The sequence below is a fragment of the Coenobita brevimanus genome, chromosome 97 (assembly GCF_032717465.1).
Source record: "Coenobita brevimanus isolate Jiangsu-jjx chromosome 97, ASM3271746v2, whole genome shotgun sequence".
Classification (NCBI taxonomy): domain Eukaryota; kingdom Metazoa; phylum Arthropoda; class Malacostraca; order Decapoda; family Coenobitidae; genus Coenobita; species Coenobita brevimanus.
The window spans coordinates 32,497,535-32,520,652 of NC_137050.1; the positions used below are offsets into that span (position 1 = coordinate 32,497,535).

General features: G+C 40.5%; 1 protein-coding gene across 1 annotated transcript in view; it reads left to right on the forward strand.

Annotated features, from left to right (window-relative positions):
* The window catches only part of Sec31 (COPII coat complex component secretory 31), a 485,856-nt gene that overhangs the window by 385,691 nt on the left and 77,047 nt on the right, over nt 1-23,118 (forward strand). Inside the window, exon 17 of the mRNA XM_080283301.1 lies at nt 6,732-6,839. Coding sequence (XP_080139427.1) covers nt 6,732-6,839 — 108 coding nt within the window. The remainder of the gene's footprint in view (nt 1-6,731; nt 6,840-23,118) is intronic.

Here is a 23,118-nt window from a genome sequence, read left to right on the forward strand (position 1 = left end):
CAGATGGTAAAAAGGGAGAGGGTGGCAGGACTTAGCATTCCCCTCCCCTCTATTCTTTCTTCAGCGAGAGTACTGAGAGCCTTGAATATGGATTTTGCACCAGAAGGAAGCAAGTTCATGTGGCTTGCTGAAATGGAATGTGTGTGAATGATGACTGTAAAAGATAGTGGAATGGGTGAGTGTTCATGAATGGGTATGTTGTGTTGGCATTTTTTAAAACAAATGTGAAATGGTGTGAAGTGGATGAGTGGGAGAATGTGAAGTATGTTAAGGCCAGGTATGTATGCAAGCAATGAGTTGCTTTTATTGATGAATGGTAGAGGGTATGAAATTACACGTATGAGCATGATGTGTATGTGTGTCAGTTCTAGTTTGAGATGATGAATTAGTGGTGATTACTGCATGTGCCCCTTGGAATGAAAGGACTGAGGAAGAAAAAGACAGGCTTTGGGATCAGCTGAATGGAGTGATAGGACAAATGTCCCAGGAGTATGGAGTGTATGTGATGGGTGATATGAATGGCAGAGTTGATGTGAACCCTGTTACTGATGGAGTGGGTCATTAAGGAGTGCCAGAGGAGATTGGTAATGGATTATGACTGAAAGACATGCATCAGAAAGGGGGTTATCCATTATTAAACCATATTTTAAGCACAAAGAGAAACTTAAGTATAGATTGTAAAAAGAGATTGGAGAGAATGTTGAAAGGGGCCTGATTGATTATGTGTTTGTAGAAAGATGCATTGGAGTGTTGTTGATCTGAGGGCAGTGGGAGGACAATGCATAAAATTATCTAAACATATGATTGTGGTATGAAAGGTAAAACTGAGAGGAGCATGGTGGATGTGGAGAGAGTAGTGGTCAGAGTGATTATTGAATTGGAGAAGCTTAGAGCAGATGAATACTAGGTAAAGGTAGAAGAGGAGTTAAAGTCAGTGAATTGGGAGCAGTTGGAGCTGGAATATTTAGGTCAGATAAGGAGTGTTTAGTTTGGAGTGCTAAAGTTGTTTGTGATGTTGTGAGGGCAGCAACTAGTTGGCAGTTTTGTGTAATGCAAGGTTAAAAGGGCGTTGGAGGAAAAGAGAAAGAAGTGGCTAGAGTGGATGCAAGAATAGTGGTAAGATGAAAGAAAAGGAAACTTTTTGAAAGTGAGAAACATGTGACGAGACTAGTAAAGAGAAAAAGTGAGCTAAATAATGATCATGGAAGAAAAATTAATGTAAACTATGCTACAAATAGGAAACTGTTTTGCAAAAAGGGTGCAAGAACATAGAAATGAAGATGAAAAATTGTGAAAGTCGGAGGGGTGATAATGGAAGACTGCCAACAAATGGAAGTGAAGCAAGGAGCAGATGGAGTAACTGTTTTGAAAGGCTAAGGAATGAGATGGTGAGAGCAGAGTGGTAGTAAACAGTTTGGGTTTAGTGGTGTACAGAAAAGGAGTGTTTTGCTGAAGTATGTGGCATTGGCAGAAGTGAAGAATGCTGTGAAACATGAAAATTAGGAAGGCATCAGGTGTTGATGAAAGGAATGTAACGATGTTCAAGTGTAGTGAAATCGAGCTTAATTATATCTTGGAAATATGTAACATAGTTATATATCTACTGCATCAGTAGATTAGAAGATGGCTATGAATGTGCCTTTGTATGAAAATATAGGTGATCAAAGTGAGTGCAAAAATTACCTTTGTATATGTATGTTAGATGTTGTAGTAAAGGTACATGGAAAAATAACTGATATGATAGAGAAGTTTAGAAATACTGTATACCAGAGGGCCGGGTGAATGATGAACAGGGTGACTTTATGAGGGGTAGGGAATGTGTGGATTAGAGCGTTGAAATAAGACAAATAATGGAAAAAGCTTGTGAAAAGGACTACAAAGTATTTATTGCATTCTTGGATTTAGAGAAAGCATACAGGATGGTAAATAAAGAGGGAATATGGAAGGCTTTGTGTATATATGGTGTAGATGGAAAGCTGTTGAATGCCGTTTAGAGGCTTTTATGAAAGTACAGTAGTTAAGACTGTATAAATGTATGTGGGTGCCTGTACGAATGGTTTGATATCAGTGTTTGAGTGAGACAAGGATGTTTGACGTCCTAATGACTGTTCAGTGTATTGGCCTTATTGTGATATACAGGAAATGAGTTACGCTTGCGGGGTCCTGTCTCTGTTTCTCAGTAAGTCAAATTTAGCTTTAAACTCGTTTAAGTTTTTTGACTGGACAATCTCTTTGTCCAGGCTATTCCACAGGTCTATACATCTATAAGGAAAACTATATTTCTTAATATTTTTCAAGCAGCTTGGCTTCTTCAGTTACATTCCGTGTCCTCTTGTTACTTTCTTATCCCATAAAAACATATCTTCTCTGTCAATTTTATCTACTCCCATCATGGTCCTGAACACTGCAATTATGTCACCTCTCTTTCTCCTTTCTTCTAAGGAAGGCAAATCCAGCTTTTCCAGCCTCTTTCTGTACGACATGTGCCAGACTGGGGACCATTTTGGTTGCTGTTCTTTGTATTCTCTCAATCTTGTTTACACTACTGCCACATATTCCAACCTGGGGCGGATCATGGCCACTATCAATTTTTTCATCATCTCCTCATCCATATAATGAAATGCTACTCTTATGTTAGTCAAGAGTTTATACATCTCTCTACTTGTCTTGTTAGTATGTTTTTCAGGTGACAAACTGTCCTGGACCAGCATGCCCAAATCTTTCTCTTCTCTTGCTTTTGTGATTGGTTCATTACCCTTCAAATAATTCAGTGATGGCCTTTTGGTATTTTTACCCGTTTCTAATATTTTACATTTCATTGCATTGAATTTCATTTCCCACATCTGGTTCCAATTGTGTATCCTATCCAGATCCTCCTGTAGCATTTTACAATCCTCCTCAACCTCTACCTTCCTCAAGATCTTTGTATCGTCAGCAAACAGACTACCATAATTGTTCACTCCATATACTATATCATTTACATAAATCAGGAACATTACTGACGCCAACACTGAGCCTTGAGGGACTCCACTTGTTACTTCCCTCCATCCACACATCCTAACCTTTATTACTGTCCTAATTTGTCTGTCTCTCAAAAAGTCTCTCATCCAGTCCAGGAGATTCCCCTTCAGTCCTCCTATATGCTCTAGTTTCCACATTAGTCTCTTATGGGGTACCATGTCGATGGCCTTTTCCAAATCTAAATACACACAAGCCACCCAACCATCTCTCTCCTGTAGCACATCAATTGCTCTTGAATAAAAGCTCAACAAGTTGGAAACACATGACCTTCCACTTCTGAATCCAAACTGACTATCAGCCAAAATATTTATCTCTTCCAGATATTTCATCCATCTATCTTTCAGAATTCTTTCGCACAAATTTGCAACCATGCTGGTTAGGGACACTGGTCTATAATTCAGGGGTTATTCCTTGTTTCCTCCCTTATACATTGGTACCACATTTGCCCTCTTCCATCTTGAGGCACTTTCCCCTCTTCCAGAGAACACACAATTAAACAGTGAATCTTATCTGCCAGTTGTCCTCTGCATTCCTTCAGTACCCAATTAGAGATTCCATCTGGTCCTGGGGCTTTCCTTACATCTTGAGTTTCCAGTAATTTATACACATCCTGTACTTCCACTTTTATATCTTTTATCACTACATTTCTAGTCACTCCCTCCCTTTCCACAAACTCCTTTTAATTAGTGAAAACTGATTAGAAACATTTGTTCATTATTTCTGCTTGCATTCCCGCATCTTTATAGGCCTCTCCTTCTACTTTCAGTTTGGTGATTCCTTCATTTTGTTTCAGTTTACCGTTGACAAATCTATAAAACAGTTTGGGTTCATCCTTATATTTGTCTATTATACCTTTTTTAAAATTCCTTTTTTCCTCCTTACGTATTCTTGTGTATTCATTTCTAGTTCTTTTATATTCTTCCTTTGTTCTGTTGTTACCTCTCTTTCTCCAATTGTTTCATGCCATGTCTCTCTCTTTTTTAGCTATCATGCTCTTTCTATTAAACCACACCTTTTTCCTGTTTTCTTACCCCCATACTCTTGGCACAAATTTTTCCACTCCCAAATTATAGAGGTCTAGATAAATATCCCACTTCCTCTGCATCTCTCTTGTTTCTCTGAATTTTCTCCAATCTGCATTTTTGAAAAATTTCCTCAATCCTGTAAAGTTTGCTTTCCCAAATTTGTATCTTCCCTGCCGATAAAGCACGTCTCTTGGCTCCAAGTTTCCTGCTATCATCTGGAACTCAGTGACCACATGATCACTTTTTCCAATAGGACACAGATATTTCAAAGATTCTGTTACATCAGGTTCTTCTGTAAACATTAAATCCAGTCGTCCTGGTGTGTCCTCACCTCGGAACCATGTCTCTTCTTTGACCCATTGCGTCATCACATTGTTCATTGTTATATTTAATTTTGTAGTGCCCCACAAATCTTCGCAGTCTCCTGAGTCCCATTCCTCCCAGTTCACCTCTTTACAATTGAAGTCACCCATTAAAATTATATTGTTGCTTTTCTCAATCATTTCCCGTAAATAACTAGCCATGTCTGACAACATTTACTGGTATTTATGATCACTCCATGCTCTTGTCTTAGGGGAAACATACACTACTGCCATATCTCTCTTGCTATTCTCTTCAGTTTCTAATTTCATATTTATCACTTCAGCCCTTCCTTCTCCCATTTCCACAGTATCTACATTTATATTGTTCTTCACTGCTATCATCACTCCTCCTCCCATTTTTTCTTTTCTGTCTCTTCTCCACAGTTTGTATTAACCATCTCCCATATGAACATCAATATTGTCTCTTAACTTGGTCTCTACAAAGCACATAATATCAGGTTCATGTACCTTCAAAAAATTATTGTGTGTGCGTATGAGAGAGGGGGAGAGAGAGAGAGAATTAAAACTGAAGTTAGGAGAGAGGAATGAGGATAGTAATAAATGGTGAAGGGCATTGTATCTTGAATCTGATGTTTGGACAGGATGCACTGCCACCTGCTTATAAAAACAAAAGCTTTGCTGAATGGGACAGAGTTTTGTTGACACCTGTGATCATTGTGCTTTGTTCATATCTGTGAGCATTGTGCACTGAAAGTAAATGCTCTGCTGTATGTATAAGAGTAAAGTGATTGTTGAGAGAGAAGATGCTCCCAGTGTGATGTTCTGGTAAATGGAGACTTGAATTGGTGGAAGAATGAAATACCTAGGTGCAGTGATAGAAAAAGAAGAGGTAAATGTGCAAAGGAAGTGGAAAGTAGAGTGGCACGAGGATGAAAAATAATTGACATTATGAATGCTTAGATACAAAGCAGAGATCTGAGTGCAGCAACTACAAGAGGCCTGTATAAAGGAGTCTTAGTGCCAACATTAGCATATGGGTATTAGGTTTAGATATGGGAGTTACTGAGTGTAGAGAGTGGAAGGGAAAATAAATATGTAGGTCATGGAAGATGTGGAGTAAGGATATATATGTGGAAAATAGAGGTGGAGAGAGCATGCTTAGATGGTATGGTCATACAGGGTCGTGAAAAGAATATACTGTATTTATATGAGTTCAAAGATGGGAGAAGAAGACAGTGGATTGATATGGTAAACAAGTGTGTGAAAAAGCAAGGTATGGAGATTGATGAGACTAGGGAACTGGCAAGGGACTGAGCTGGTTGGCTGAATTTTGTATGAAGGAGTGCACTACAAAAGATTGCCCTCCCCTTACCCCCCCCCCTCTCTCTCTCTCTTTTTATTCTGATTGACTACCTGATTGGTAATAAGTCATACTTATTTGTGGAAAAGTTGTGCCAGTGAGGTAGAATCAAGATTCCAGAGGCTTGAATTATGAATGAATAAGTGTGTGGCCCATTTCATTGGGTATACTTTTAATTAGCTCTTCTACTGTTATTTTTATTTATTTATTTATTTATTTTTTGTTTTCCTTGCTTTCTGGACCCCATCCTTCCCCACCTGTGGGTGGGAAAGAAAGAGATGGGATGTTGGTGATGATGATGATGATGATGGTGATGATGATGATGACAATAATGATGTGTAAGATTTTGAAAGGAATAGTATGATAAAAAGTAATTACTCAGTACGGTACTATTTTGATATACTGATTTGTTGAGTTTACCCAGAACTGTTTACAGCTGCCTTCAAACTATAATGAGGGTTAGCTGAATAACAGTTTATTTATGGGAAAGCTGGGCTGAGGCTGAGCTGAACATTTGATGAGCTCAGCCACAGCCATTGATTCAAAAGTTGCAGTGTAAAAATTTGTTTAGGTGCACAGTTACACTAGTTAAGATATCATTATCACAGTAACATGCATCCCTTTCTCTCATGATGTGGTGGAACAAATTATCTTATGAAGCATTACAGTTCACTAGAATCTAATGACTTCATCCTCTCCTTAGAGAACATACCCCCCCCCTTGTGAATTAGTTTCTAACACTACAACTTAAATACAGTATTCTTTATGTTTTGACCCAGAGACCCTAGAATTCACTCATTAATTGAATGAAATGGTTTTGTAATAAAACAAAACACCTTTTGGTGCGTAGTGTCATTTAGTCTTGGAGGCTGTATAGATTAAGTTTAAAACATGGGACACCAACATGTGGCCTTAAGATACATTTAGATGCCTTGGAGGACTCTTAACTAAACGAATAATGGGTTACAGATTTCACATACTCTTTACCTCTCCCTCTCATAGCCGAGCCAGTTTACTCCATCAGTGCAGGACCAGCAGCGAAACCTGTATGGAGATGCTGCTACAGCCCAGTCTCCAGCTTTCTACACTCCCACTGCACCCCATCCTCAGGTTGTACATACTAAATAAAGTACTATTACATTTTAGTTTAAGAACAATGAAGTATGCCTACCACAGAAACTTTTGCAGTACTTCCCACTTTTTGTAATAGTAATTTTACGATGAAAAACAAACAAATAAACAATAAGATATTACTAACCACTCCAGCCTTTATTCTCTGTGGCCATTTGCAGACATTTGGCATGGACTCAGAGAGATTCAGGAAAAATTCCACGCTTTAGTCCTGTATCCTCATCTTGATGGCTTTGGTCAGATGGAAGACTGATGAGGTATCTTGATAATTAAGGTGCTTTTTCATGTGCAGCCAAGCATTTCCAGTATGGATTTGGATACTAAATACAGTATTGGTATCACTGAACCACTTGAGCTTTATTTATTTATTTTTATTATTATTATTATTTTTTTAAAACAATGACAGTGCATCATCTTGCATAAAGATGTTACAACCGTGAATGTTGTAAGCTGTATACAAAAGTTGTTCTAGCACCTGCAGAGACCTATCACTGTTTATTGTAACATTCTGTAAGAGGAATTACAAACCACCTTACCCTTAGCACCACTAAACCAGCCCTAGATCATAACATGGTTAGGTTATTTTATAGTTTTCCTGGTATGCTGATGGTCGTACCTGCTGACTGTTTGTGGATGACTTACCTTAGCACTGCTCAGTTTAGCACATTGGAAGGAACTCTCATCACTCCTCATGATGTTTGTACATGGCTCTGGTGTCCATTGTCAGTAATTGTGGGCAAATTTGAGGTAGGCATGGTTCATTTATCTGTGAGGAGGGGTTTCTTGACAGATTGACAGTAGGCCAGCTCAACTAATTTCAGAGGTGATGTTGAGTGGTGCAGTGTGGTACATTTTCCAGGATACCAAAGTGGTTTCTTTGCAACTCTGCCACTGTTATGATAGGGGCTTTGAGTACTTCTTGCCACAGAGTGACCTTAGAAGTCTTCTGTGGTTGGCCAGAAAATGGTTTCATTGGCAGGAGTTGTGCAGATGCTAGGCTGACATGCAGCCTAAAGACTGCAGTGTTGTACCTACAGTCTGACAGTTTCTTTGACAGGGACTATATCTTTTAGGAAATTGAGAATTCTGTCCATTTCTCATGTGACATGTTTTTTTCCAAGCTGCTTGAGCAAGAGACTATGAAAACTAGGGGGTCCACAAAAAATACTTAAAACAAGTGGTGGATGAGATGGGAAGCAATATACTGTGCTTGGATTTTCCTGTGATGAGAGAAACTTGAGCATTGAAGGCTTTTGGCAGGTAGTGTGGGGCAGTGGATCAAGAAGAGTCACAAGGTACAACCAGAAATTACTGCTGAATGTGAGGGGCAGGAAAATGCAGACAGTCATTCAAAACTTCAGTCCACTCTTGGAAGGACAAGTTTTGCAAAACTATTTGTGGTGGATGTGTCAGCTTAATGCTGTATTATTTAGGAGGGTTGCAAGTTACATGAAATAATAGTAAGACAAGGATGCATGATGTCTCCAGTGTTGATATAAAGATATGGTGTATATATACAGCATATATATATATATATATATATATATATATCTATATCTGTCTATCTATTGCCAGACGCCATAATCCCGTAAGGGGTGGCCATTTGACTTTGAGTTGTTTTACGGGGAGGGGCACTAACCCTCCACCAACCCACTTGTTGACACGTTGGGAGCACGTATGGTTTGGTTATATGGTTACCACCCAGCGTTGTAAATGGTTTCCTGGCTTACAGGAAGCCATTTGGCATGTCACTCAATGTAAAGCCACCTGTAAAGGAAAGAAAAGCAATAAGAAGTGACAGGAAAGATAGGAGAAATAGGAAGAGAGGAGGGCAGGCACAGAAAAAGAATGATAAATGCTAAGGAAGGAGTAGGCAGCACTACATCAAGTGAGTGGATGATGGTCGCCTCCACCTACCACACATGTACATATATGCAGTATACTGTATATATATCCATCCATCCATCCATCATCTAATCCTACGTTGCCCCATGAGGAGCGTAGGAGCCCGGGGCTAGGAAAGTTGGTCCTGGCATTTAAGATGAGAGTGACCAGCCTAACATCCCTGAGTGGCATTATGTGGGCAATAAACCCCACCCGCCCCTTGGATATAAACCTTCACCAGCTCCATCCATCCATCCATCATCTAATCCTACGTTGCCCCATGAGGAGTGTAGGAGCCTGGGGCTAGGAAAGTTGGTCCTGGCATTTAAGATGAGAGTGACCAGCCTAACTCATCCCTGAGTGGCATTATGTGGGCAATAAACCCCAACCACCCCTTGGATATAAACCTTCACAGGCTTAATCCGATTGGAGTGCAATAACTACCCACTAAACCACCAGGCGCCAAAATTTGGTTACAGAACAATCCCAGTTAACCGGGTGGCTTGGGGAATTTACCTTCCCGGTTACAGATTTTTCCCGTATTTCTGATTTTCAAGTCAAATCTATACAAAGGCTATCACAGCAGTAAATACAGTTCAGGTACTCACCAGTCACATTAGGGGTTACACTAAGATATTCCGCCTGAAAAACTGCCTGTAAACACACACCCTGGTCATAACGCACGTGCGTGAAATGTCTAGCAATTTGCAGTACTGCAAATTGTACCAGTCCATTGTTTACCGAATTACTGTATTCATTATATGTACTGTACTCATAAAAATTGAAAAATAAGATAAAGAAATAAAAGCTTGAACATTTATTAGTGAACTGATGATGTGTTAAGACTGCACTGTAGAATTATCACGACACCTGTGCCCCCGCGTGAGTCTTGTTTACGTTTCTGACCCCGACTGTTCTTCTTCTTCCCCACCTAACCTCCATCACTCCACCCCTCACCCGCCACTCAGCTGTTTTGCAGAAAATAAAATAAATGATGTACGTATGAAATGCAGGCATATTATTTACTGTATTTATTTTTCTTCCAACAAAGTAAACTTTCATTCCTATTAACATTTTTATTCAGCCATTAGTGTTTTATAATGTTCACCATTTTCAAGTCTGTTGCATATGTCCAGCTTCTCTTTCAAGGTAAGCACGATACGCTTACGTTTAGTTTGCACTTTTGGCATTTTGGTGTGTACAAATTACCGTCTATCAGAGGAACACAATAGCAAGAGAGCTTGTTTACTGTCTGGTGGCAAAAAGCGGACTGGTGATTTTTGGAGGGTGTGGAGGATGACTGAATTCAAGTAGGGGAAAGAGGGGGAGAGGAGGGGTGGTTAAGAGGATTTGCTAGGGATTTACATTAGCCGGAAATGCATTCACCTCGCTTTGTCTGACTTCACCCAGCCTTGCGTGACACGATCAAATGGCGGTTTGGCGGTCCATTCAAATTGGCGCACAGTTATAACTTACTGACATTTTTACCAGCCCTTGAATTTTCCCGTTTTTCTGAGTATTCCGTTTGTCTGGATACCGGATAGCTGGGATTGTACTGTATATGGTTACCACCCAGCATGGTAAATGGTTTCCTGGTGTACAGGAAATCATTTGGCTTGTCACTCCGTGTAGAGTCACCCACAGGCAGAAGGAAGAGGAAAGAATGAAGGAAAGAAAGACACAAGAGGGAGTGTAGAGTCTCCTGCAGGCAGAAGAAAGAGGAAAGAATATACACACACACACGAGGCACCGAGGTGAGCAGACGCATGTCACCACCACTCCATACCTGGCCATCTTGGCCAGTGGCATTACCTAAATTAGTATCTTTATATGAGTCAAGCTCTGTACCAGGTTAGACTAAATGGTGTTCTAATATAAAGATGATGTTTTAAGTAAGACTTGTTCAAACAGTAAAGAAAACAAAGTAGCGCAAGAATGTGCAAAATCAGCTGATCATTTGTTTAGTCTACGACTGCACCGGAGAATGTAAGTAGTATATGTGCTTTTAGTACTGCAGGATGACCACATACTTTAGTAAAACAAATTTGGAAAAGAAAAGGGATAAAGGTAGAAAGCAGGATGATGATTTCTACAAAGAACTGGTTGAAATGGAGGCTCTCAATAAACTGGTGGAATGAGTACGCAGACTAGAGATGGCTTTTCAGAATGAGATTGTTGAAATTAAGAAACAGATGCACTTGCAAAAGGAAGAAATAGAAAAATTAAGAAAGGAAGTCAACAAGAAAGACACAACCATAGATGAGTTGAGAATAGAAGTGGGTACACTTGGGAGGAAAATTCGTGAAATGGCAAGTACAGTAGTCAACCACGAGAGTATTATGGAAGAGTTCAAAAATGATACAGAGACAATTAGGCAAGTAAGCAGTCTGATAGACCAGAGCAGTGATATTGAGGAGAAGATAATACAAGTGAATGAAGCTGTGCAAAGCTACAAAAATGATGTGGAAACCATATATGCTGAAATGGTGAAAGTAAAGAAAGACTTAGAAACAAGGGTGGCAGAAAAAAGCATTAAAAAGGAAGTGAAAAGAATAATCCAAAACAATCCTAAATTAGTCAGAGATTCAGCATATATCAACAAATCTATAGTAATCACTGGTATAGAAGAGGAAGAAGTAAGAAACAAGATCTCAAGAGACAACAAGGAGATGGCAAATGTAATGAACATATTGAAAGAAGTATCAGAGGAAATCTGTAGTAAAGACATAGAGGAACACAAAAGGTTAGGGAAATATGAGAGAAGCAAGTCAAGGTCCCTAAAGATAACTTTCCAGAGTGTAAACACCGTGGAGGAGATACTAAAAAATGCAAAGAATCTTATGGAAAAAGAGGAGTTCAAAAAGTTATGGATAAAAAGATGCCTAACACAAGAGGAACTGGAATTACTGAAAGAGAAGAGGGAGGAAGCAAAAACAAAAAATGAGGGAAGATCAGAGGAGGAGGAGAATACATCTTTTTTACAAGGTAATTGGATTGCAGGTACAAAAGTGGTACATAAACAGGAGGGAATAAAAAGGAGCAAGGTAGTAAAACCAAGTCATGACAAGTATATAAACAAGATGATTAAGTTGATGTACTCAAATGTGGATGGAATGGTATCTAAATTATTAGAGATGAATGATTATATAAGAGAAAATGAACCACATATAATATGCCTAACTGAAACAAATTAACACCAAGGATATCGATGACATCTTAAACGTAGAGGAATATAATATATGGAGAAGAGATAGGAACTTAAAAAAAGGAGGAGGAATTATAATATTAACTAAGAAAAATCTAAAAGTCAAAGAAATAGAACTTGATATACCCTCACAAGTAGAACTGATTGCAGTAGAGATCAATACATCTGAAGGGAAAGTAATTGTAGCCAATTTGTACAGTACATGCCACCCAGATCAAACACATGGGAAAGAGACGAATATGAGGACCTGGCAGAGAGTACAGTTCAGAGTTTTAGAGCATTACCACATAAAATGGAAGAGAAATCAGAAAGAATTATATTAACTGGAGATTTTAATACAAATATAAATTGGAATACTCTAGATATAATAAGCCAAGAAAGCTGTTGGGACCAAAAGCTCCTGGATCTCGTGCAAGAGTTTTTCCTAATGCAACATGTAAGGGAAAGCACCAGAGAAAGAGGACTCGATGTACCCTCAATGCTAGATCTCATATTTACTAGGCAAGAAAATGATATTGACAATTTAATATACCCTCCATTCGGCAAAAGCGACCATGCAGTGCTAAATTGCAACTTCAGGATTGCATATGACATAGTTAACAGCAATGAAAGTTACAAAAAGAGCCTAAACTATAAAAAGGGAAAGTATCATGACCTAAAGAAGTACTTCTTAGAAACTGATTGGGAAAAGGAGCTTAGGGGACAACGTTTAAATGCTATATAGAAAAAATTCTGTGAACTTTATGAAATAGGAGTCCAGAAGTACATTCCACAGCACAAAGAAGCAGAAAAGAAAATAAAGAAATGGTTCAATACGGAATGTAAAAAATCGAAAGAAAAAAGAGATTTGTTGTGGAATAGATACAGAAGACACAATAGTGAAAGGGCGTATAACAATTATAAATAGGCAAGAAACAATTATACAAGAATAAGGAGGGAAGCCCAAAAACAGATTGAGGAGGATATCATAAATAAAACTAGTGATCAACCGAAGCTATTTTACAGCTACATCAGAAGCAAAACCAAAGTAAAAGATTAAATACAATCCATTATGGATGAGGGAATTGCCTATACACAAGAGAAGGATATTTGTGAAGCACTAAACAAGAATTTCCAATCAGTTTTTACAGAGGAAAAAAATTTTGAGAGGGATTATGTGGAACATGCATGTCCACACATACTACCAGATATACAAATATCAGAAAGAGTAATGCAGGAGGAGCTAAGTAAATTAGACAAAGGAAAAGCAACTGGTCCTGGTGAAATTTCATGTTGGGTGCTATGGGAATGTGCAAAGGAGTTAAGTAAACCATTATTTTTAATTTTCAAGAAATCCTTGAGACAAGGTAAACTACCAGATATTTGGAAGAAAGGAAACATTGTTCCCTTATTCAAGAAAGGGAATAGACAAAATCCACTCAACTACCGACCAGTATCACTAACCAGTGTTGTAAGCAAGGTATTAGAAAAGCTTATAAGAAAAGCTTGAGTAAATCATCTAGAAGAACACAATATGATAACAGGAAGACAGTTTGGTTTCAGAAAAGGAAAATCATGTGTTACTAATCTGTTGAGCCACTATGACAGAGTAACAGACACATTACAGGAAAGAGAAGGATGGGTGGACAGTATTTATTTAGATTTCAAGAAAGCATTTGACACTACCACACAAAAGACTTTTATGGAAACTGTACCATCAAGGAGGAATTCGAGGCAAACTGTATTGTTGGATGCAAGATTTTCTCATAAAATGAGAAATGAGAAAAGTATTAAGGGGAAATTACTCATCATGGAGAGAAGTGACTAGTGGAGTACCATAGGGCTCAGTGCTGGCACCAATCATGTTTTTAGTGTATATAAATGATATAGACAGTAACACTGGAAATGAGAGCTATCTGAATATGTTTGCAGATGATGCAAAAATACAAAGGAGAATTACTAACACAGACTCTTGTAAAGAGCTACAAGAAGAATTAAATAAACTTCATGAATGGAGCAATACATGGCAAGTGGAATTCAATGTGGACAAGTGTCATGTAATCAAGTTTGGTAAAAGGGGAAAAAGACCTGATTGGGATTATGAGTTAGGAAATAAAACCCTACACACATCAGAAAGAGAGAAGGACCTAGGTTTGATTACCAATAATGGACCATCTCCGGCTGACCACATTATTTAGAAGGTACGGAACATGTATACACTGCTTGAAAATATGAGAATAGTGTTCACATACATAAATGAAGAAATGCTAAGAAAGATAATAACATCATTCATCAGACCAATCCTGGAGTATGCATCAGTAGTCTGGAGTCCTCATCTCAAAAAACACATAGACAAGATTGAAAAAGTTTGAAGGGCCGCTACAAGATGGATACCAAGCTTAAGGGATCAAAGCTACGAAGAAAGACTAAATAAACTGAAGCTACGAAGGGTGATCAGAATGTAACGACAGTTCGTGCTATAACATGAAAACCTTGAATGATGGGAGGTAGGGGAGGAAGGAGAGTGCAGAGTTGCCTGTCCTTACGAGTTTGAACTTGTCGCCGTATGCCTGACTTTTCTTGTTTTATTGTTGTGAGTGAATGCTTCACTCTTGTTTTTGCTCTCTGGCCAGAAACATGGATTACTCGAAAGAAGGCTGTAGGTTCTACATTTTTACGAGGTGGAAACTGGGAAACAAAGCAACAGAGATTCGACGGGAATTATTACAAGTTTATCCAGACACTAGTCCTTCCCTGGAAACTGTTTCCCGCTGGATTCGTGCTTTCACAGCAGGAAAAACTGAATTGAAAGATGAACAACGCTCTGGACGCCCCCGGACATCCGTGACCGAAGCAACAACTGTCCATGCACGGTCCATCATTGACGAGGATCCAACTGTAACTCTTAGGTTCTTAGCCTTGGAGCTTGATATCAGTTATGGGAGTGCATATGACATCGTGCATGAACAATTACATCTGAGGATGAAGTGTTGTCGATGGATACCCCATTTGTTGACTGATGAGCAAAAGGCTGAACGGGTGAGGATTTGTCGTGTCTGGCTTGCTGAATTTGAACCAAATGGTCCAAAACGGTTCTCAGATGTTGCTACTGGAGATGAGTGTTGGATTTCATTCTTCACAACCCGTGACAAGCAGTCAAACATGGTGTGGTTGGGCGATGAAGACCCTTGACCTCAGATTTTGAAGGAAGGATTTCGCAGCCGGAAGCGCCTTTTCACCATCTTTTTCAATTCTCAAGGACCAATATGCGTGGATGTGATGCCTGAAAAGTCCACTATCACAGCCCAATACTACACAGACCAGGTCCTTCCACAAGTCTTGGAACACTAGGCCAACACCGCACCAACCCGCCGTTGGTCTCGCCTTTTGCTGCACCACGACAATGCTGCACCCCACAAAGCTCGCCTCACTATGCAGTACCTGGAACAACAAGGTATAACTCTGCTCCCCCACCCACCCTACTCCCCTGACCTGGCTCCCTGTGACTTTTGGTTGTTTCCAAAAATTAAATCTGCCATCGCTGGGAAGCAATTTCATCGCATCCAAGACTTGGCACGGACCGTCAATTCAGAACTCCAAAGTATACCGTCTTCAGAGTACCACGCTTGCTTCATGAAGTGGAGAAAGAGAATGGAACGCTGCATAGAGGTTGGAGGGGAGTACTTTGAAGGAATGTGAGTCATAGTTTGATAGTTCTTCATGCTAATAAAAGTTTATGGACTCACTGTCATTTCTTTCTAATCACCCCTCGTACCAACACTACAGGAGAGAAGGAAAAGAGGAGACATGATTATGCTATATAAATGCATATCAGGGAAGGAGAAAATAGACATAAATGATTACTTAACCTATGGGGAAGCATCAGCAAGAGGACACTGCAAAAAATTGCATAAGATGAGAGGTGATAAAGATGTAAGGAAATTTAGTTTCCCAAATAGAGCAGTTGATTAGTGGAATGCACTACCGAATGAAATAGTGTGTGCCAAAACAATTCACAAATTTAAGAATATGTACGATAAATATGGTTGAAGACGCGGGACAGTACGAGCTTGACTCATTCCTGTAAAGATACAATCAGGTAAGAACACACACACACACACACACACACACACACACACACACACACACACACACACACACACACACAGGCATACCCTGGTTTAATGATGTAATTGGTTAGGTAAAACCCTATTGTTAGGCAGGGTATCTTATATCAGGGTACTTTTAACATGTAAAGTAATGGGGAGCATGTACCAGCCTTGGGTTTTCCCCTAAACAAAGCCCAAAACCCACTCAAATGTGCCCAAAACAAGTTTAAATCCAATCTAAATGGCCCAACAGCTGTAAAAGAAGCTAACCTAAGCCTAATACCTGTAAATAACTCACTAAAACCGACAAATAAAACCAGAAAATCATCAAATATAAGTCTGGAAAAAATGGGGCTTAGTACACTGTACCCCAAAATGACAGTGTTCACCCCACCTATGGCTAAAACTAATCTAAGTCTGAAAACAATTTATAAATCAACCCAAACACACAATTTTTGTCTAAAATATCATCAAAATTGGTTAAAAAAAAAAAAAAAAAAAAAAAAAAAAATCAAACCCCATCGTTAAACTGGGATTTGGCCATCGTTAGGTGGGGTACGGTGGTATTTCTACCCCCGCCGTCAAGCCAGGGTATCACATCTAGGATTGTCGTATATTAGGGTAGTACTGTATATATATATATATATATATATATATATATATATATATATATACATATATATAATATTTTTATGCGAAGAAGAAGGAACCAAAGGTCATGAGCCTTCAAATAACAGTTCCCTCCAAGAAAAAAACAAAATACAATAGAGGGCCAAATTCAAGATCCATTCATTTCGAGATGCCTGGACACGCTGCATTTGAAAGACTGGAGATCATAGGCAGCAGGAAATACAGACATATATATATATATATATATATATATATATATATATACAGTACATACGTACAGTGAGTCTTCGAAATACGAAAACCCAAAGTACGAATTTTCGATGGTATCAAAGCGATGAATATAGGACAAATTCTACAAAACGAAAATATCTTTCTCGGTGATACGAAAGGAAATACTGAGATAGCCCAATTATCCAAACTATATGGTGTGAAGAAGTGCCTGAATAGTCTGAAGTCACAATTAATCTGTGAGAAGCAAAATACAAGTACTGTTAGATTGATTTATTTACCGGTAAATGTACAATGAAAGACACAACTATCTTCCCAGTTCAGTCTGAAGAAAATTTACACCAGGTGAAATACAATGAAAACCCTGTTTCTACTAGTGCATGTTTCAAATGGTTCGATTTTTCCACGCTATATTCGTCAGACTTTGGGAAGATACTTGTGTCTTTCATTGTACACTTGAAGCAACAGAAAGACCTTACGAATTCAATTCATAATTCTCCAGCTTGTTTCTGTAATTTTCTGACAATTTTCAGTTTGGCAATTTACTTTTTCTTGCTGAAAAATTTCCTCCCTGTTATTATCGTCACTTTCCCCTACGATTGTTTCCAGCGCAGTAGAAGAAACTCAGCGTGCTCAAAGGTGGATATTGTTTCTCAATTTTCCAACTGGAGGTTAGGTTAGAATAAATTATTAGGAACAGATAAGCTCGGTTAGGCCAGGTTTAGTTAAACACTTAGGGAAGAACAGTCCTTTCCGCCATTATGTTAACGAAATAAACAAGAGTTGTCACACCAGAACAGCTATAAACGATGAGGAAACAGATTTAACAAGAAACGTTTACTGTATTTACCAACCCAGAAATAATCTGAAAAATATAATTGACTATCAGGAAGAACTAATTTCATAAGGTGCTTTTACTGCTTAAAGTAAAATGTATGTTTAGCCCTCTTAGTGTCTGTGGGTTCAGATATTTGAGTGCTCCCATGGCTGGCCTTGGGATCATTTTTTCAAAGCTCTAAATTCAATTTCTTTTTCTTACATATGTGAAAAGACTCGTCTGGCGTGCCCGTTTTTTTTTTTTTTTTTTTTTATTTTTTTTTTAAGGAACACACTGAGGTGGTTTGGCCATGTGGAGAGGATGGAGGGTGAAAGACTGACGAAGAGAGTGTATGTGAGTGAGGTGGAGAGGGGAAGAGGGAGGGGGAGGCCGAGGATGAGATGGAGGGATGGGGTGGAGAGGTATATGAGAGAGGGGGGTGTGAGTTGGGAGCAGGGCAGTGAAATGGTGGGGGACAGGACAACATGGAGGCGATTTGTTTGTGGCCACCCCAAACGGGATTGAGGCGTCTGGCAATAGATAGATAGATAGATTTTTTTTCCCCTAAACCCATCCTATGATTTGCTATGATTTGTGCAAGAATTAATATAATTAGGATGCGTGTTACATTAGCATGTAAACATCGGCGAAAACATCTGGAATGAAGTGAACTGTGAATGCCTGACTGCTTGAGGTGGTACAGTAGGGTCGTGTAAACACACCAGTGACCCTTGTTCCCTTCTCATAATTGCACGCAGGTTTTTATAGCTCACCCTAACTCAATGTCACTCACACCGGTACAGTGAGGCGTTGTTCAAGGCCAGCAGCTATGAAAGCAATAATGGAATACATTATTGTTTGTATCAGTCCTCTCTCTTTCACACATACACATGAGAACGAATAAAAGAATGAGCAGTAAATGTACACTAACTCTAAGGAACAGAAATAATTGTGCTCGGTCTGTCCGAAATATATTGGGAAGAGCGATACCGAATGAAAAATGTGGAACTGAATTCTAACCTACGAGAACATGTGGGATGAAAGAGTAATTTTTATTCTGATTAGCAAACATTTTAGCTCCATATCGTCTATTGAAATTGTCAAACCCACAATCCTTCGTTTAAGCATACAGCTTAAAGACCTTACCAATTCAGTTCTTATTCCTCTAGTTTGTCTTCTATATTTTTCTGACTATTTTGAGGGTGGCAAATTATGTTCTTTTCCTGAAAGAAACTTACTCAAGATTAGGGCGCATGTAACATAAGCATGGAAACATTGGCGAATACATGTGGAGTAAAGAGAATGCCTGAATGATGGGATGGTAGAGTAGAGTCGTGCAAACACACCAGTGACCTTCGTTTCCTTCCCGTAATTGTTCGCATTTTTTATAGGACACCTTAACTCAACGTCACTGACGCCGAAACAGTGAAGTGTTGTTCAAGGCCGGCAGCTATGAAGGGGTTAATGGGATACTATATGAAAAATTCAAAATGGGCGCGGTGCACAGCGCCGAGCTCACTTGCCAAGAGAAAATGAACTAACCCCTCTCTGGTAAACAAATATTCACGCGCTTCTCAGTTGAGTCCACGTCCCTCCTTTCCTCACAGCTTCGCTGTTCATGAGGATATATTCACAGCTCTTCACCTTTTCGTATTGTTTCGCCATGCCTCCCAAGCGCCCTGCATCATCTCCAGCATCGAGGGGGCCCGCTCCAAAGAAGCAGCAGCACCGTACTCTAATTCTGGAAAGGAAATTGGAAATTATAAGACCCCATGAGGAGGGGCAGGGAGTCTCGAGATTGGGCGTGCTTTTAGGCCTTGCAGTTTCCACTGCTGGGACTGTGACGAAGAAAAAGGAGATGTACAAGAATATGGCCAGCTCCTTCTCTACAATTGTACAGTATACACGTATTGCTTACTTCTTAATAGGGGGGGGGGTAAAGTTTAGGTGGGGGGTCCGAGGGGGTCCTGGGACACATCCCCCCATTCATATGTATATTTCAATGGGGAAAATCGTTCCGATATATGAAATTTTGAATTACGAAAGTTTTTTTGGGTCCCTATCCCTTTCGTATATTGAAGACTCACTGTATATATATATATATATATATATATATATATATATATATATATATATATATTATATATACAGTAATCCCTGTAATACCTGGATGCCCATTTTCCGGACATCCCCAATAACCAGACATTTTCGTCCCGGGATCCAATATTCCCAAAATGGGCCAAAAACCGCAAAAAATTCGAAAAAATCTGACTCTTTCCCACCCGTAATTTGAAGTTGGCGCGGGCCAGGTGTGTTCTGGTGTGTTGTTCCACCAACGTCCACTAGAGCGCCCCTGCATCCTCCCCACTTACCGCCCGTCTCTTGTTGTGTGTGCATGCTCATCGTCATGGCTGCCCATATGCTCGCTTTTGTGGTGGTGCCTTACCTGCTGCAGGCTCTCCTGCTGCTCTCGTGCCTCTCCTTCGTGTGTGTGATGATGGCCCCGCCGCTTGAGAAGAAGAAGAGAGTGGTTTTGACTCTGGAGAAGAAGAGGGAGATATTGGACAAGGTGGATGCGGGATGGTCTACCTCACGCATCCTTTGTGAATTCAACCTGGCCCGATCTACTTTGTTTGATATCAAGAGGTCCCTCGACAAACTCATGCAATACACGGCTGATTTCACGTCGAAAAGCAAACGCAACGTGGAGAGGAAGGTGATGTATACTCCCAAGTATGCAGAAGTCGACTGCTCCATGTTGATTTGGTATCAACAGCAACATGCTGCTGGTGTGATGGTGCGTGGCACGGAGCTGAAGGCTGCTGCTGAGAAGTTCGCAAGGCTTCATGCCGCCCTAGACTTCAAGGGATCCGAAGGTTGGCTCTTCGTGTTCAAGTTACGACATGGCCTTACCAACCGTAAGTCTCATGGCGAAGCTTTGGACGCCAACGAGGATGGAGTAGACATGTTTCGGCACAAGGTGAAGTGCTTGATCGACAGGGAGGGCCTCACTCTCGGTCAAGTCTACAACGCTGACGAAACTGGCTTATTCTATCGCTCTTTGCCTACGAATACTCTAGCCGAGGAGACGGAGAAGCGTGTACCTGGCCGCAAGCTCTGCAAGCAACGGATATCTGCTTTGTGTTGTGCCAATGCTAACGGCATGCACCGGCTCAAGCCCGTTATTGTTGGTCGTGCAAAGTAGCCTCAGTGTCTTCGTGGGGTGATGGATGTCCTTCCTGTCGTCTGGTACCATTCCATGAAGGCATGGTTCACAGCCAAGATTTTCAAAGACTGGTTCCACCGCCATTTCATCAAGGAGGTCATCCATTACCAGACGGAGAGACTGGGAATCCCACGCGACCAGGTATAGGCCCTCCTTCTCCCCGACAATGCACCTGCCCACCCGTGCGACAAGGAGTTGGTGGCTGAGAATGGGCGCATTAGGTGCATGTTTCTGCCACCTAATACTACTACTCTCATCCAACCAATGGACCAAGGAGTGATCGTGGCAACGAAGAGGCTGTACCGACGGAAGTTCATGGACGAGGTGGTGGTTGTTCTCGAGGACAAGGATGAGCGCAGGGAGGGACGGGACACTTGAGGTCAGCAGACTTTGGAAAACCTTCGCCGCTACAACATCAAGTCTGCCGTCTATAACTGGGCCAGTGCATGGAAGGAAATCCCTGTCAAGACTCTAGAAAATGGTTGGTCTTGTCTGCTTCTTGGAACGAATGTGGAGCACGATTTCCTAGGTTTTGACATGGATGACTTCCATGCACGTCTACGTGCGCATGGGGACAATGTTGATGTGGACGAAGTGCGTGAATGGTTGGATGACGATGAGGGCGATCCTGGGTATCAGACCATGTCTGATATCGAGATCGCATCTTCAGTTGCAGGTGTCAGTACCCAGCTTGAAGATTCCAATGAGGACTTCGACGATGATGCGGACTCCTCTCAGCGTGACACTACTCCAGCCATCCCCAAGCTGAGCACACTCCGGGAACACCTAGAGTTCGTTCTGGACTACCTGGAGCACCCGGACTGCGACAGGGAGATGAGGCCCTCGGAACTTGTGGAGGAAGTGCACGCTTTCAGGCAGCGCATCATTAATCGTCAGAATCGTCGTTCCTTGCGTCAATCAACCATTGACAACTTTTTCAGGCCTGTGACCCTCGCTGTGCCCAGCCCTGGTTCCACTCCATCGCCTCCCCAAGACAGGCCCTCATGCTCTGAGCCACAGCCCAGCACATCAGGCATGGTGGAGTCACCACTCGACGTGAGTTTGCGCCTCTCTTCAGAGTCATCTGCAGTGGGTACGCCATAACCACGACCCAGCGACGCACCCCTAGGTCACCTGCATGTGCTACTCTCAGGCACTGACAGTGATTAGACAACTAGAATTGCTCCACTAGACCACACGGGAATTTACAGTGTTGTGCAGTGAAAAAAAAACAGTGCATCGTGTTAAGGAATTTGATTCTGAATGAAAAGACAAAGATTTAATTGACTTTCAATGTAACATAAATTAACCAGAGTGTGTTATGTTTAGAAAATGGTGTTATGAGTGGAAAGACTTTAAGTGCAGAGTGCAACACTTATTTCATTAAGGCACAATTGAGCGCAAGTAAGACAAGAGTGCCAGTGTTAAGAGAATGGTATTCTGAGTGCAAATGACTTAAGTTCAGTGCAAGACTTCATGAACAGTGTACTGCAAGTGCTTCAGGAACTCCTTCTTACTGTCAGAGTCGGAGAGGAGGCGGGTTATTCATCGAGATGGCCAGGGACGTGCTTTAAGTACCCAGAATGTTTCATATTGTACTGTATTTTCCATACTTACCTCTAACACCTCATTTCACTCTTTTCTATCCCTTATTCGTGTGAATAGTGTCTTAAGTGCTATGCATGTGCAGTAGGGAGGTGTTTTTCTGAGTTAGGCTAGGTTAGGTTCCATAACTACCAGTCCAGGATCCAGGGACTTGTTGTAAGTACCCAGAATGTTTAATATTGTATAAACTCACCTCTAAAACCTCATTTTATGGTTCTTTTGCATTTATTTTAGTCTTTTATGTCCCTTATTGGTGTGATTTGGGTCTTAAATAGGTGCAGTGCATGTCCAGAGGGAGTTGTATAGGTGTTTTTCTGAGTTAGGGTCCATAAGTACAGGTCCAGGAGGCTGGGGCCCAGTATCCGGACAGGACCACTATCCGAATGTGCCTTTGGCTTTATTTCATCGGATATTGGAGGGATTACTGTATATATATATATATATACAGTACAATCCCAGTTAACCGGGTGGCTTTGGGAATTTACCTTCCCGGTTACAGATTTTTCCCGTATTTCTGATTTTCAAGTCAAATCTATACAGAGGCTATCACAGCAGTAAATACAGTTCAGGTACTC